The sequence below is a fragment of the Mustela nivalis genome, assembly GCF_964662115.1.
Source record: "Mustela nivalis genome assembly, chromosome: 13".
NCBI classification, from domain to species: domain Eukaryota; kingdom Metazoa; phylum Chordata; class Mammalia; order Carnivora; family Mustelidae; genus Mustela; species Mustela nivalis.
Genome location: NC_139032.1, coordinates 2,411,919 through 2,429,046, shown reverse-complemented (window position 1 = coordinate 2,429,046; position 17,128 = coordinate 2,411,919). Strand labels below are relative to the sequence as shown.

Sequence of the window (17,128 nt, the reverse complement as noted above, 5' to 3'; positions counted from 1 at the left end):
ACCACCCATCAGAGCAAATTAATGTAACTTTGAATGTTGTCGGCTTTATTGTGTTTATCAGTATTAAAAGTGAACTGGATTGGGGTTTAGGGCTCAACAAGAAGTCGAAACAGGAATCAATACTGGATTTATATTTGTGCATATTTGGGTAACAAAATCAATTGGAGTCAGCACTCGTGGCATTTGCAAGGAAATTCTTCTTTTGAGATCCTTACTCCAGTCCGAGACATGCTGCTCTGGGGAAGGAAGGCCAGGAAAGAGCTGGGACGTGTGTCCCGTCCCTCCACTGGTTCGTGGTGAACCCAGAGCAAAGCTCTTCTAATGTCAATATTGATCATTTTCTGGCACGCTGTGCGGAGGGTGTGTATTGTTATTCAGAACATTTTTCTAGACATCACACAGCCACACACTGAACACCCCAGGTTCCGAGATGGGGTTTCCAGGTGCCTGTCCTGTGCCCATCCTGTCCCTGTTCCCGCGCCCCTAGACTTTCTGAGCCCGGCCGGCATTCTGACTCTCCTCAGGGGCCTTGGAACACTGTTAATCACAGTAGATTAAATCCTAGTGCACTTCTTGGGGCATTTGGATTAACAGCATTTTCACTGTCTTATTTGATATTTCAAAATGCTATTTCCTTACTGGGTAAACCAAAGCACAAAGTAGTAAACAGATACACACTTAGTGGCCAAACCAGGAATACAACTTGGAATTGTTAGTTTTATTCCAACGTCCACCAATTATAATGGCGACAAGCCGGTCTGGAGTGGGAACTCAAGCACAGCACGGACATGGATTTGATCGGTTGCAGTGGAACGTAACTGGGTTTCTGGTCCTCCTAGTGACATTTTCTGCATCAGAAAAAAATATAAAAATGTTATGAATTTCTTTAAGCGTCACTAAATGCTTCCTTTTTTTTTTTCTTTTAAATGATGAGACGATGAGGAAATACGAAAGCAGTTCACAGGCCTGTGTCCGTCCTGGAGAGCGGGCACAATGTCAACACAAGCCGGAGTATTTGGCTTCCAGAATTTTCCATCTCTTTGTGTCCACTTCTGATACCGGCATTAGATGAGGTTTAAGACAAGCTCTTGGGAGAATCTATTGCCGCAGCTGTGTTCTCTTTCTTCCTCTTACTTTTCAAGCTGGGTTGCCTCCCAAATTTCAGAAACTGGGTCCTCCAGCATCATATTGGGCCAGCAGTTAGAGCACCTGTAAGTCGATTAGAGCCGATGCTGGCTCTGGGGGAGGAAGAGGAGGAGGAGGAGAAGAAGGAAGTGGAGGCTTTCTGATGACCCCGAAACTGAGCGGGGACACCACCTCGTAGTGCTCCTGACCAAATGTAGGGAGCCAATTCCCTGTGACCCCACCTTCTGAATGAGAGAAGCAATACAAAAATAGAACATTCTCATCCTGCTCTCTCTCTCTCTCTGCCTCCTTCCCTGCTGGCAAAGCAAACCAGTAAGATGACAGCATTAAATTTGGGGAGAAAAATTCTAATTCCAAACATCTATGAATAAACCAGACTAAGTAAATTCATAGCCTTCCAGTTGACTTCAGATAGGAAATCAGAAGGCCCTCAGGAGGCCCAACAGAAACAAAGGAACGAGGCAGGACTCGCAGTCCGCAGACGGGAAACCCTGAGGACTCGGAGCCTGGGTCTGGTCCCATGAGCTCTTCAGAAAACCCTCACAAAGCCAACATGTGGAGGATTTTTGACAGCTTTGGGCTGATGAAATGAAAATTGGTGGTTGTCGAGAAAAGCTTATGGCATCAGGAGGGGGCATTAGGTATCCCAGTTACCCTTCCCAGGCGTGTGCTAAGAGGCACCCCTTGAAGCTAGGCCCCTTCTGGGGCATTCCCAGTGCAGGCACTTACCGGGTCTCCCCCTGACGCGAAGGAGATGGACTGCATGTGGTGGTTCGCAATGATCTGCCCAGAACGAGAAACGAGACACGTGGTCAGCACCTGGCCCACAGCTCTGGTCAGCGGCTCCCCTGTAGTGGGCTTTTCCCAACACAGCTGCTGCTGGTCCAGCCACTCAGCCAGAACCAGGTCACGTGCGTCTGACGGCAGCCCTCAAGGGAGGAAGGAGGGGTGCCCACTTCACGGACGGGGAGCCCGAGGCCCAGGGGCGACAGCGGACCGTGGGCAGCACTGGGACCACACATGGGGGTCTCCGACCCCCACACCGAGACACATGCACGGTGCAGTGTCTGTCTTCAGAGACCCACGCGGCCTGCCGCCCAGACCCGCGGTAAGCACAGAGGGGAACCTGTCACCGGCTTGAATCCCACGTGTGTACCAATCAGACAGCCTGCGTCAAGCGCGGGACCGTCCCGGGCACTCCAGGAATCAGTGGGATGGATTGGAAGGCCAGCGAGGACATTCCAAATTAATGTTAAACTGGGACATCCCCATGAGCATTGTCGAGGGCAGCTCGCGGTGGGCTTCAGGACACACTGAGGAAATTAGAAGCTGCCCTAAATTGAAAAAGCTACGTCCGTTTTCCCTGCTGTTCTTATCACTATTTTTATCATTTGGAAGACCATGTAATGACCCTGAAGTGAATTCCAGGGGTGGGAAGAGTGGCCCTGCCCCCACCCCAGCACCGCCACGTTGTCTCTGGACGGCTCCCCGCGGCAGGCAGGGGGAAGTTACAGAGGCGACACCCCACCGTCCCGGGGGCCTCCCCGCCACACTCCTGTAACTCTCGAACCAAGACAATGACTGCGCTGAGAGAAAATCAGACAGTTTAAAATGCCTCCTTGGGCTGTTGGCACTTGCAAAACCGCTTGGGATCTAGAAAGACCTGAGCGGATGACTGGATAGAAACCAGGAGGCTGGGCCCGGTCCCCGGCAGAGCCCCCTTGGTCTAACCCCCTGCAGCCGCATGCAGCCTTCCGGGACCCTTGTGCCTCCCGTTCCCCACAGGAGCCCCCAGGACGGCAGCGACCAGCAGCAATCCCCAAGAGAGGATAAACTTCTAAAAGGTGTTGATCTTTGTGTATTTAGTTTTTGCTCACGAGGCAGCTCTCATACTGGGGTTTGGAATTGACATGGATGTTAGGACTCGGGAAGAAAGGGAAATCGTTTTTGGACGCCACGATGCCTGACCGTTACTGTGTGGCTGTTCTCAGCCCTTGGGGTGAGATGGAAATTAAACGGAGAGCAACAGCTCTGGAGGTGGTGAACCGCGAGCGGTTTTTCCATCCTCGTGGGGTTCTGGTGCTTCACCTCTCTGAGCGCTCTGCAGAGGGGAGCGCTGGGCCCTTTCATGGTCGCTCTGCACGGGGCGGGGAGCACCCAGTGAGGCCAGCCCGTGTGCACTCCGCCACGGGAGAGCCAGGGGATGTGGCTGGGACACGCCAACCATCCTGGGCCGCGGTCCTGCCGTCTGGGAGGGTGCCCCCTCTTCTGAGCCCAGCCCCCACCATCCTCCACAGACAGTGACCCGGACCTGGCCAACCAGCTCCCCATCCTTTCTGCTCTTCCTCAGTCTGCTTTTTTAAGGGAGGGCTGAGGGAGAAGAGGGGACTAGGAGGCGTGTCCCACAGGACCGAGGGCATGGCCTGAGCATCCCTAGAAACTTGGGAGCAGCCGTGCACCGTGGAAGCGTGAATAGGGACGCGTGGTTCAGGGCCGAGGGGACCCTCCTTCCCCCGCTGCTGTGCAGAGCGAGGGCCTCTGCAGCCTGGGTCACAGGTGCTCAGCCCCGAGACAGCCCCAGAGAAAGGCTGAGCCTGCGGAACCCTCCTAGCCCACCACTAGATGCCGGTCATCGCAGCGGTGGGTGGACCAGTGTGAAAGACGGTGACCAGCTCTAGGGCGGGCGGGAGAGGCGTCAAAACGAAGCCCAGACGTTGCCTCTCGGTTCGATGCTGGATCCAGGCTTTACCTCAACACCTCTGGTGCGGGGCAGACGAGTAAGTGAAGCTGGGGAGCTGGGGGCGGGGCGTCGAGCGCCCACACACCTGTTTGGAGTCGGGCGTCCGCAGGTTCAGGCTGGCGGTCGATACGGTCAGCGAGATGCTCATCCCCGCAAACTGGAGGTTGGTCTTGCCCAGGATGCTGGACAGCATTTTGCTGGGAGGCTGTGGAATCAAACAGTGGGGTTTTAGGTTTTGATTCCGGTCGTCGAGACCTCTCTTGGTTCCTGTGGGCCGCACCTCCAAACCTCTACCCTCCCACCCCCTCGATGCTCAGAGGCTCGGGAAGGAGACGGTGCCACGCACGAGCTGGGGTGGGGAGGGGACCCACACCGATGCACGGGTTCTGCAGCACGCAGCAGGCAGCGGTCACTGCTCCAGCGCACACACCAGGATGAAGACCCTCGCGGGAGATCGGTGCAGGCGGACACGTCTCCTGTCCCTCCCGAGCCTGGGGACGTGCCACAGACCAGCGCCTGCAGCTGGCCCGTGCATCGTGGAGCTCTGGCGTTCGTGTCTACGGCCCCTGGACACCAGGTGCAACCCATGCGTCGATGTGAGGCAGCACGTCTTCGGGGATGTCACGTTGGAGCTTGAAATCGGCCAGGCGGGGTACATATGCCATGGAAACTGGCAAACACTACTTCTGGTGCTTCTTACGCAGCCCCAAGAGCCGCTGGTTACATCTCCCAGCACAGCACAGGCATCTATCACAAAAGCCGCTCTAGTGAAGTGGATTCAGGTCCATAAGCACTCGAGCAGCCTGGGCCCTGTCTCACGCGGCTGCTGTCATCACTCTCTGCGGAGCTAGGCCCACAGGGTGCAACTGGGGTGCTGACTTGGGTTGGCCAGTGACACCCAAGGCCATGGCAGGGGACCCCAAGTTCTTGTGTTTAGAAGTGCCAAGAGCCAGGCGGTGAAAGGGGGCCCTGATGGGTGGGGTGTGACTAACGGTGTCGCGCAGGGAGAAGACACGGGACACAGTACCTTTCTCTTCCTGAAGGCTCCTTTGGCGCCAGGGACAGCTTCACACACACGGCTGATGGCTTCCCTTAAGGGGGCAGAAGGAGAGCCATTTGTCACGTTAATCAGGATTCTGTGACCCAGAGACCACATGCGCACGTCCCCAGGGAAAACATCTGCTGTGCATCGGGCATAGACAGAGCCCCCCGCCCTGCAGGGGTCACCCAGTTCCCCTCGAATGAATAGGTCATCTTGAACCTCTGACGGGCAGCACCCGTGCTCTTCCTGGTGCTGGGGATGCATCCTGACCGTGTGACAAGAACTGAGGCCACACCCCTCTGTTGTACGTTTGGTTAGGATTCCATCTAATAAACCGGTACCCGGACATGCGGCCTCCTGGTGTTCCCTTCAAGGCCACGGTCCTGGCCCAGACCTGACCAAGCACTGCAATGGGCCAGCATCGTTCCAACGTGGCTGAGGGAGGAGAGGCGCTCCAGTGTGACACAGCTGGGTCAAACATGGGGTCTGTGCAGGGCAGCTCCCCCAAGCATGCGTTTACTGAGCAGCTACTACGTGCTGGGCACTCCCCTGAGGAATGGAGGCAAGGGGCCGTGATGGGAGGCCCGGGTGTCTCCCGGGGCAAGACACCCTGAGAGGTGGGGAGCAGGGAATGTGCCACACGGAGGCTGCTCGGGTCCAGATGCTGGAGGTGGGGGACGGGTGCCACCGGAGGGAGGACGAGGCTGGTGGCAGGTGCTTTCATGAAAGCAAACAGGTCTCTCTCTGAGCTGGCCTCCGTGGGGAGTGACAGAGATAAACCAGAGGTCGCTCTGAAGTCAGGAGCCCAGAAAGGAGCTGGGAGACTGTGAACCCCTCCCCTTGCTCGTGGGGAAAGGACAAAATAGTAAGAGAACTCAGAAAGAAATAAACCGGGATCTGAACACACCAAATGACAAGACAATGGGTCTTCAGAAACATGCTGCAAGCTTTCAACGCTACATACTTCTTGAAATTATTTTCTACCACCTAGAAAAAGAATTGCCACCACAAGACAATGGTCTTAAGAGAAATCTGCCCTTGTTAAATTAGGTAGGAGACTCAGGTAAGCCTCATCTTTGCTGCTAAATTCACTGCAGGGGTGGGGAAAGACTATTCTAGAAGTTCAGATGCCATGAAGACTAGAGAGTGAATCACCGAGACTCAGAAAAAGTTCATTTAAAAGGAATGAGTGTTTCTGATGTTTATGCTTAGTCATTTATTTTATAATAACGTTCCAACTGTGGTTCTATCGAAATGATCACTCAAGTACCTTCTAAAAGTAAATTCCTGTTGAAGAAGGTCAAGCTGTCTCTTTATAGGACGACATAAACCCCAGCATCTATATTTTATCTGTTTAATTAAAAAAAAAAAAGTTCACCGCATCTCTGCACTGTGCTTATTACATCAAGTGACAGACTTGGCTAAGCCAAGCAGCCAAGTCTCTGATGGTCTCAGCAGGCCAGAAAGACATCACCGGCGGGAAGCTTCCCGTAAGTCTCTCCTTAAATATCCATTATAAGCTTCGGAGCTCTTTCCTGATCCGCCAACGTGGACAATGAGAGAAAGAAATCAGCCTTGGGTGGCAGTTTCCCAAGAGGATAACCGTCCAGCGTCTAACCTGTGTGACATCCGTGTCTGAGCTGGTGGGCCACAAAGCTTGGGCCATGGGCCTCCCTCCCGCCTGTGCACGGCTTCTGAGAGAGGTGGGAACCACCCGTGGGCATAAGAATGGGTTGGGGAGAGACACAAATAATAAACCAATCTGTCAAGCGAGTCCTCCCACAGAGTCAGCCCGCATTCCAGAGCATTCAGAGACTCAATCTTTTGTCCTTAAGATTTGCAAATTTCAGAAATTCCAGAAACTTCTCCGAGCTCTAAAGTCGAAAGGATTCCCTTGCGGGTTTTAGAAGCCTCCAACACACTTGCAAATCAGGCTGCTCTTGAGAAAAATGGCCTCTCTCCATCACCGGCACACACTTGCTCCTAACGCTCGTGTGCGAAACTGCGTGCGTGGGAACGGTGTGTGCGCCCAGGCTGGCGGCGTCTGTTTCCACTCGAGAAAGGGGTGTGATGCGATGTAGGAACTGCAGCCCTTCGGTGCGGCTCCCTCAGAGGTCTGGCCGCGGAGCCACGATTCTCCTCAGTCCTTCTTGTCTAGCACTGTGTGTCTGCCTGTGCGGTCCTGACTCAGCCTATGCACGTAGGAATAGTTCTTTAGCTCTGCGTAAGTCGCCGAATCCCGGCTCGATTCTCAGGTGGCAAGAACAGGTGCTCCCCGTCATTGAGAACAGAGGTTGCGCCCCGACCCCACCTCGGTGAGCCACGACCTCAGAGCTCAGCTAACAGGGATCTCTGGCAGCTGTGCAGTCTCCGGGAAGCAGCTGGCGCCTCCCTCTGTCGCGGCCCCACACCGGCCCCGCCAGCACGAAGCGCTCATCCCAGCCAGCCGCGCCCTCGTGTCGCGACTGCTGCGCGGAGCGTAGCAGGATTTGAGAACTGGGTCCTTCGACTCACGAAGCACCGCTGCGTCCCCATTCATCCGTCTCGTGCTGCCCGCTTACCCTCCCCTCACACACATTCTGGAATAAAATCATAAATATAGATCGATCGGTAGATAGATGCCCCACATGGTGATTTTGCCGTAACAGGGTCATACTCTAGCCGGTGGAGAGGCAACAAACACGCGTGATGGCAAAGTGCGTCCATTCCACGAAGAAACGTGGTGACGGGAGCGGAACGTGCCGCCCCACGTAGGCCACACAGGCCACGCTGGCATCGGGGTTACTCTGCCCTGAAGGCCGCCAAGAAGCAGCAGTGCAAGAAACAGCTCTGCTCTTCCCTGCCTTTGCCTAAAAGCAGGACATAAATTTGCGGAGCTAGCCCCCACTCTGTCCACGGGAAGGACGTGCTCGTGTCATGGGACGGCCTCTCTCTTTCCCTTCCTACCCCTCAGGGCCCAGGGGGTGGTCAGCGTGTCCGCCCCGAAGCCACGAGACACAGGTGGGCAATGTCACAGAGCCAGACACCAGCCACACGGCGAGGACGGAGCCAGGAAGCTGCGGCGAGGACGGAGCCAGGAAGCTGCCCGCCAGGGTCAAGGGGCAGAGCGACTGGCTTCTGCTCGGTGCCATCTACAGGCAAAGAGAGCCCCATTCCCGGGACCTGCCGCCCAGACGACCAGGTATAACCAAACCATCGGGCAGGCGTCGAGTCCCATGGTAATCTCAGCCATCAAAAATGCTTCAGACTCAACTTCTAAAAAGCAGTTTCGCTGGAAAGGGTTGAAACCACCTAAGTCTTCCCAACGATAAGTCTGTCGCAGGAGGAAGGGACGTCGTGCGTTGGAAGAGTGTGCCGCTCTCGAGAAGTCAGCGGGGTGCCAAAGCGACCTTGCCAATGGCTCGTGGCGGCGCGGACTCCCCCGCCATCAGGGCCCCGGTGTGCCCGCGGCTGTGGTCTGCCCCCGCTCGTGCGTACAGCAGTTGCAGATCAGTACTTGCTGGTGGTTACGCCGCACAGGCAAGCTCCACCGGTCCTGTAAGTCCCCGTAGAACAGGGGTCCTTCATCAGGCTGCCCAGTACCCCCAGAATGAAAGAGGAAGCCCCGGGAAGGACAGGACAGGCGGACCCGTGAACAAAGCCCGCCAGCGGCACGACCAAAGCCGGTGTGCCCTTCAGTTAAAGGAACTAAGGTTAAAGTTCGCTCAAGGTCTCAGGGAGCGGCTTTGACAGATGAGGGGCTTCCTGTAGTCTCACGAATGCCTTCCCCGAATCTTCTCACCGTGGGGTTACACGGGTCCCCCACGTCCAACCCAACTGCTTCGCGACGCCGATGAACCAAGTCCAGCGACAGAAGGGCTCGGCGGCTGTTCTTTTGGGCAGACGTGACTTTATAAAGGAGTCGCGTCCTCAGGTTGGGTCCGTGGCTACGCTGCCCTGCAGGCCCAAGGGCGCCCCTGCCTTCGGGCCGTCACCAGCCGCCTGACTGGAGAAACATCCACAGACTTGGGGACACCCAGCCGTATCGACCCCTGCTGCCAGATTTCTGAACCACTTGCCTGTTTGGAGAGATGTTTTTGGAGATCGAACCCCACAAGCGTATGGAACCCAATTCCATTGAAATCCGCTGCCAGCTAGCCTGGCAGGAATGTCGGGGACACGAGCAAACCTGACCCCAAAGTCTCTGGCCCTTTGGATACACATACTGAACACAGCAGGGGCACCCTGCCAGGCCCTGTCCCCGTGCTCTTGACCATGGCCTCATTGAATCCACACACAACTGGAAAGTGGGGCCATTCACGCTGGTGTTACAGTTGGGGAAGTGGAGGCAGGCGAGCTAAGCCATATGCCCATATGCCCTAGAGCATGCAACCAACAAGTGCCTGCCCCTCAGAGCCCTGGCAGTGGGACCCGGAGACCACAAACCCAAAGCTACAAAGTCCGGCCACGTGGAGTTCTTCTGAACACCAGCCCGTGAACCTCCAGGCGCCTTTCAACCTGCTCCCCGGTAAGGCCACGCGTGACAGACTTAGAATCCCATGATCCTCGCAGAATCACGAGAGCTTCGACGCCCTAGATGCCGTTATAATCCACCGGGAGCTCAAGGGGTGAGGACCAGAAATCAGAATCTGTCCTGGGGAATAAAGCAGCTACGTGAACCCATGTTCCATGGCCAAGGAGAAGGCCACGGGTGCATCCGATGACGTGCTTGACTCTAGCCTAGCCATGCGGCGTGGGAGTGGGTGGACAACAGAACATGCTCCTGTCCATGTGTCAGGTGACCTGCAGGGACACAGCCGAGGGGAGCAGCAGGAGGCGGGGGGGGGGGCACCTGCTTGCCTGCTCGGGGCTGGCCTCCCTCCTGGTCCCCCGAGCCACCGCCTCCACCAAACACCGGCCTCCTCTTGGTCTCAAATGTTCCCGCGTCTGTACAAGGGTGGCTCCGTCGTCACCTGGAGGTGCCTGTCCTGTCCCGCTTGCCAGAGCCCAGGAGACGGAAGGCCATCCCCGTGAAGTCTTCCCCTTGAGTTCCTGCAGCTGGAAGGGTGCATGTCTGAGGGCCGCTGCCACCACCAGGCACAGGCCATAGGAGGACGCCAAATGCAGCCCTGGTCAGTAGTCACGTGCCACCTGGACATGGCCTCTGAGATCGTTTGCTATACATTATGAAGTTTGGCATCTTAAAAGAAAACCTTCCTGGCTGGGGGGAAAGGCCCCTCCTGGACTGGCCGATTCTCAGCCAAGGGCCAGCCCCGGGCACGCCTGCGATGTGCAGACCAGTGCACCCAGAGCCAGACCTCCTCTCTGGCCGTTTGCACACCCAGGACACAGCATTCCTCTCCTTGATCTGCCCCAGGGCCAGAGGCAGGCAGCTGGGGACACTGCGTCATTCGCTCAGAGCCTGCTTGAGATGATCTGTGCTGCCCTGCCCTGCCCACGAAACTGCATGAAGCGATGGCTTCGGCTCTCCTCTGCCTCCTGACCATCCTGGCCCTTCCTGTGGACCCATGTCAGGGCTGTCCCCCCTGTCTCAGGGACATGGGAAGAGACTCGACTGTGTTTTCCTGGGCTGCTTCTGTGTCAGCGCTGGTGGCCGTACCTGACTGACCATCACATAAAAACAAGGAACAGGGGCCTCGTGGGTTTCTATGGAGTTGTAGGAACAACAAAAAGTCTGATCCTTCCGTGATTAACTATGTGGGAAACATTCCTGAAATATTTCCATTAAGTCTTAAGGGGGAAAAGTCTTTGTCACTTTCCCCAGGCTCCAGATCCTGGGTTTGCCGGGAATGGAAGCTCTCTTTCCCGGGAGCTGGGACAGAGGGGGACGACTGGGTTCATTTCTCCTTGTCTGTGGCCAACAAGGACCATGTCTTCAGGCTCCATCTCCCAGCCGGGGACAAGGGTGTTCCCAGGACAAGCAGGGCACCGTGGGATGGGGGTGCACCAAATCACTGGTGTCTGGACCTCTAAAGAGATGAGATCAGAAAAATGTCACTGAAGCGGGGACAAAGGGGATTCTGGCCTACACCACACACTGTGACTTTGGGCATTAGGAAGGTGATTTGGGGTTGTTGTTGTTGATTTTTTTTCTTTTGTTTTGTTAGGATTTTTTTTTTTTGCATGCCTCATGTATTACATTCCTGTGGACTCATTAAAATGCACCCCAGCCTTTAGGCTTTGGTTCTCTCAGATCACAGATAAATCCGGAACTTAGGTGACTGTTTGCCTTACGAGTGACTATGCTCAGGGCATCAGACATTCAGTGCCTGCCCGAGGGTGTGGCACAAGTTCCAGGTTGTAAGGTTTGGCAAGTGCTGGAAAACCCCATCACTCGGACGTCTCATCAGGGCCCGTGTTTTCTTCCGACTTGCGAAGCTGAGAGGTCTTTGATCACAGCACCAAGCAGCTCTCTCCTGACTCCCACTAAGAGAAGGTTTGAAGGACCGGGTGCGAGAAGCCGCCAGGCAGCAGGCTGGGGTGGAGGGGACCTGGGGGCCGATGCTCTGCTCTGATCTGCCTCCCACGAGGCTTTCCCAGGAACACAAGCCTGAGGAAGGGAAGGCAGAACCTACTGCCCGAAGACACACACCGAAGACACACACTTTCCAAAACAGGGATGCACGGCTCTGTCAGCCCTCAAGGTTGTTAGTGACAGAAATGCCTGAGTCCCGGCACCATCTGGGCCGGCGAGGATCAGACACACGTTTCTTTGCCAATAGGACCCTGTGGATCCCTGCGCTGAAGGAGGTTGACAGGAGGAGGTTAGGGTGCACGTGTGAATTCTGCCCCCCGCCACCCCGGCTGCGTGAGGCACGCTTCCATGGGCTGAGGGCCAGACGAGGTCATCCAGGAGCCCGTTGGAGTCTCCTCACATTCACGGTGCCTGGCACGGGCCAAAGGCAGCGTGTCTGTCCCTGTTGCTGTCATCAGTATTCACGACAAAGCTCCCAGAACACATCGTCCTTCAGGACCGAGAGGAGGTTGGACCGATGGACGCACGCGAACTGGTCCTGAATCTAATTATACGATTGGCCCCGAACCACATGGGGGGAGTGGCTCGGGTCCACTTGTATGTGGATTTTTAAAAATAAATGTGGTACGGTCCCGTGAGTGTATCCTCTCTTCTTCATGATCGTCCCAATGACATTTTCCCTTCTCTAGCTTACTTTAGTCTAAGAATATGGCATATGATATATATAACATATGAAATCCGTGTTAATTGACTGTTGATGTTTTTGGTAAGGCTTCCAGTCAACAGGCTATTAGCAGTTATGTTTCTGAGAAATCAAATGTTGTACGTGGGTTTTTAACCGAGTGGAGGGTCAGTGCCCCAAGCCCTGTGTTGTTCAAGGTCAGCTGTCTGTACGTAATCACATACATGTGCCCATGTGCACATACAGACAGAGAGCGTCAGAGACACAGAGAAGGACAGATGTAAAGTCCCGGCAGCCTGTTCTGGCTCCAAACACGACGCACGTTCACATTGACCGTAATCGGATTCGTTTGCAGACATATGGTCCCTAGAAACATATGGTCTCTAGAAAACCACGGGAGAGTGAGCAGACCTGTGTGAGCATGAGCTACCGAGGAGTCCGCTCTCGGATCCTGCGGACATCTTAGTCCTAGTCTCCCGCGCCAAGAGGACGCGGAGGGCGGCTGGGGTGGCCGGTCCCCTCCGGCGCGTGGGTCTGCTGTGCACACGCCCCTCCACGCACGCAGACACACGTGCACGCATCCGGTGGGCCCAGACACTCTTGTCTGAGGTGCACAGATCCTCAGGAAGTCCATGATGAAGCAGAAACGAATTTTCCTCTTTTCCAGTTGAGGAGACTCGGATCCATGTACCAGGACCTGGGTTGTCAGCACGGCCGATGCCAGGCGCTCTTTCCGGAAAGAAGGAAACTGTGTTTCCCTCCTCACCTCGGCAGGGTTTCCCCGCCCTGGCCCCTCGTGTCCAGAGAACCGGGTGCAGATACCCCAAGACGGAGCAGAGCAGAACACTCCCGACAGCAAATGGCTCTCGTGCCTCGTGGCTACGTGGGGTCCCAGCTGGCTCCCCTCCTGATCGTGGGGGGCTGTCCCAGCCAGCTCCCCACTAAGGGCAGCTGAGGTCAGGGGGCCCCTGGAGTACGGAGTCGGGCCACACCCCACACTCCTGCCACTTCCGGGGGTGCGCCTGGTCACCACGCTATTAATAACGACAACCGTAAATTATTATACACACTAACTCTGGAAGACAAGGGACGTGAAATTTAAAAAGCCAAAGGACAAAGCCCTAGGAATAAGCACTCCGTGACTCAATGGGCCTCTCTTCAAAACTGCGTTGAATGTCAGGCAAAGAGCTACAGGGCCGTCAGGGAAAGGAGGTGGGTGGGCAGAGCTGGCCCCGCAGCACACCTGGCCGGGAGAAGCATGGGCAGGGCAGGGTCCGGAGAACCACAGACTCTGGGGTCAGGGACCCCGGGGAGGGGCTGGCCCCGGGCTCCTGCAGGCTCCCACCCAAGTCCTGCAGGAAGGACCTTGCAGGGAAAGAGCCCACCTGCAAGGAAGAGAGAAAAGTCTGGTTCAACCGTTCCTCACTGAACATTGCACTCATCAAACCCCTTGGGCGCCTGGGTGGCTCAGTCGGTTAAGCATCTGCCTTCGGCTCGGGTCAGGATCCCAGAATTCGGGGATCGAGTCTCTCACTGGGCTTCGTGCTCAGCGGGGAGCCTGCTTCTCCGTCTCCGTCTGCTCTCCCCCTGCTCCTGCTCTCTCTCTCTCCGTTAAATAAATAAAATCTTTAAAAATATCGTACCCCTCGTGTGGGCCGCATGCGCACCTGGAGTATTTACTGAGACAAGACGTACCTCCCTTTCCTCACCACAGTCTGCTCATCACAGACGGTCCGTCAGGAGACCTTCTATCCGTATCTACCTGCTTCCACGAAGAGGTGAGAACAGAGCCCTCGGACTGGAGAACAGGAGGGGCCCCCGCGAAGCCCAGGAGCCACTGGTCAGCCTTCGGAGAACGTGTCTGTCAGTCCCTGGGGGCAAAGGTGTCCTCGATGGGAAGGCAGAGCCAGAGGGGGCGCCTGGGGCAGAGGGCAGCGTCCGGGCTCACAAAGACTCTGCAGTGTAGGAGGGCAGCTTGCACACACACACACACGCACACACACGCACACGGACATGCACAGGTCATGAAGAGCCAGCACCCCCAGGACAGGGACAGCTGACCTGTCTTCGTGCCCCTCAACAACCTGAGCCACTTCCCCCGAGATGTAGGAGCTGCTCTTCCCATTCAGAAAAAATAAGTAACTAAGATAAAAGGAGTTCGGTTTGGAGAAGGCACGTAAGACTTCCCAGAGCCACACAGTAGTTCGAGGACTCAACATTGGAATTAGATCCTCCGGGGTCCGGAGCCGGGCTTTCCCGGGCTTGAGTGTCCTTCGAGGCTCACGCAATGCACACAGTGGCCCAGGGCCGCACTGCCCTCAGCTCCCCCATGAGCAAGCCAGCGTGCACCCCCAGGCTCTCCCAGGAATGAGGGGTGCCTTCCGGCAGGACCCCAACCCACAGGTCAGGGCAGCACAGTCCCATAGGCCCGGCTGCCTGGCCCAGTTTCAACACCACGGGGATTCGGGGCTGGGGCTGTGGCCATCTTCTCCCACAGCGAGCATCCAAGTACAAAAAGTAAAGAAATAGAAGTATCAGAAGATCGTCTGCATGGTCCCCCCACGAGGGAGCTCCTCAAGACGGAAAAACGTCTGGAATCAACACGCTCTGCTTTAACCCTTTCACTGTAATACAGAACAGTCCCAGCACACCTGGACATGCGGGACACCCCCTCGAGTCGAGAAGGAAATAGAGAGGAACCCAACAGAGAGTGGACGGGTGGTGTCACCGGGGAGGTCATTACAGAGGAGATGAGACCAGCCGGCAAAGGTCAGGGACGAGGTGCCAGACACTGAAAAACCGGCAGCAACAGCTTTTGACCATAAAACGGGACGGCGCATGACGCGAAGGCCCAGCGCAGCGGCGCTGAGAAGACGGGGCCACTCGTGCTGGTGGGAGCGTCAGCCACGGTCAAGGCGGGCGCCCTGGGGGACCGCGCAGGGGAACGGAGGCCCGCAGGTCCTCGAGGCAGAGCCCTGTCAGCCAAGCCCCCCGGGACTGGACGAGTGACCGGGGACCGGGTCGGCGCTCGGGCTTCGGGACGCGCAGCTGCCACAGGATGAGCGAGACCCAAAGCTCCGGACCTGCCCATGAGGAAGGACACCCGGGAGTGATGAGAGGGTGGGTGCCTGTGTGTGTGTGTGTGTGTGTGCGCGTGCGGGGTGTGTGGGCACGCGTGATACGTGTGTGTGTGATGTGTGCTGTGCGTGTCTGTATGAACGCAGAAAGACGAGCTGCCTGTCCCCGCACCGTGAGCGGGTGTGTAGAACAGGGAGAGACTTTCTCTTTCGTCCTGTATGTCTCCCTTGTACAATTTGTTACAAGAATACCGTTTTAATAACGTTTTTTAAAAGGAAAAATATTTTTAAAATAGAACAAGAAACAAGTCCATATTGTCACGCGCATCATTAAGTCGCTCCGTTCTACTGCCGAGCACATTTATAGCTCGCACAGAGCGGAACCCGCTCCTTCTCTCCCGGCGGGCTGGGGCCCGGCCGCCTCTCCCTCAGGGCCAGGGGACCGCGCTGCTGGGGCGCTGACGTCTGCGGCGTGTTGTCAGGTGCGGCTGTACGCACGCGGAGACTTAGCTTTGGGAGAACCCGACCAGCTGCATCCCACCGGCCCACGGTCACACACGCGACACAGGTGGCCCTCCTGGCGCTGATCTGCTCGAAGTTAGGACGGCCGCGGGCGGCCGTTGGCACAAGGGAAGTGGAGGGGAAGGAAGGTTCTGTCTGCTTTGCGGTGCTTCTATACAATTGCCCACAGTCATCACAGGGCACACGTACACGTCGCTGGATTTTACTTATGAAGTCAGCAGAGACGCTAGGGAAGGTAGAGTCCCATAACAATTTTTTAATGAGGCAAGAAGCATAGCCTACCGTTTGCCCAGCAGGGCACCCCGCGGGCCATGTCCAGGAGAAGCGGGCACACGCGGTCCCCAGAAGACACGTGCAAGAGTGAGCCTGGTCTCGCCCTCCCTGGGTGCCCCCGAGCAGGGAAGAACACGCTAGTGGGGCAGCGAGAGCATGAGTGAGGGTCGCAGACAAAAGGACGAGGGAGAGCGGAAAGGCGGGCCCAGGGTACACCGCAACCCCCGGTTACGAGTAGTTCAAGGCAGGCTTCGGGGGCCGTGGGGTGCACTCGGGACCCGTTCTGGGTCCTGGACTGGCTGACGGCCAGCGGGTGCCGACGCCTGAGAGCCAGGTCTAGTCCGCCGATGCCGGATACGGAGGAGAGGCGCCCTCAGATGAGAACAAGAATTTCGCCAAACGTACAAAACGGTACCCGCTCTTAGTGGGCACGACGTGATTCTTGATTCCCGAGAACCGGGACACCATTACTCGCGTGTGTCCTGGATTTGGGGAGCCGGGAGGAGATCGTGAAGCCGGCTCCACCCCAGCACCCCGAAGCGAGGTCTGCGCTCGACTCGGCCCCCCGACCCCCGATGTGGAGGCCTGAGCTCCTCCGCATCACCACGAGGAGGATCCACGGGGCGGGGTAACCTGGAGTGCACTCGTCCACACCACACGCAGTTCCGTTTCTCTGGGAGCCCGAGTTCTCACGAGGACCTGTGGGCACAAAGGAAGAGCCCGAGGCTCGGCGAAAGCGCTCGTGAAACGTGATGGAAACTGCCCCTTCTCTTTTCGTGTACTTTTGTTTTCTGCCGTGCCTCTAGGGACGATGCGATGTTTGCAATGACACAGAACCGAGTTTGGGGGCATGCAGGTTAGGGGTGTGCCATGGCTTTGGCCTGGAGACACCGGGCAAAGTCAAGACTCTGGTGGTCACAAGGTCGAGGGTGCGTCTAGCGGGTGGAGCTCCGCAGGGGAGCTGCTGGGTGTCCCAAACCGCCCGGGGCAGCCCCCAGCACGGAGCGCGGCCGGGCCCCGATGGCAGGGACGCCGAGGCCGAGGAGCCCCGTCCGGGAGCTCGGGTTTCATCTCTGCCCAGGGCGCTGGCCGCCGGGACTCAGGACCGACAGGACAGTGCGAAGAGGCACCATTCACACCGGTGAAGGGTGTCCCTGGAAGCAAGGCTGCG

The 17,128-nt window shown here is 56.8% G+C and overlaps 1 protein-coding gene across 1 annotated transcript in view; it reads right to left on the bottom strand.

Annotated features, from left to right (window-relative positions):
* SHC3 (SHC adaptor protein 3) overlaps positions 1-17,128 on the bottom strand; it is a 92,482-nt gene that overhangs the window by 35,919 nt on the left and 39,435 nt on the right. The window contains exons 3-5 of the mRNA XM_082694224.1: positions 4,914-4,977; positions 3,972-4,091; positions 1,876-1,929 (exon numbers count right to left, since the gene is read on the bottom strand). Of these exons, the coding sequence (XP_082550350.1) occupies positions 1,876-1,929; positions 3,972-4,091; positions 4,914-4,977 (238 nt within the window). The remainder of the gene's footprint in view (positions 1-1,875; positions 1,930-3,971; positions 4,092-4,913; positions 4,978-17,128) is intronic.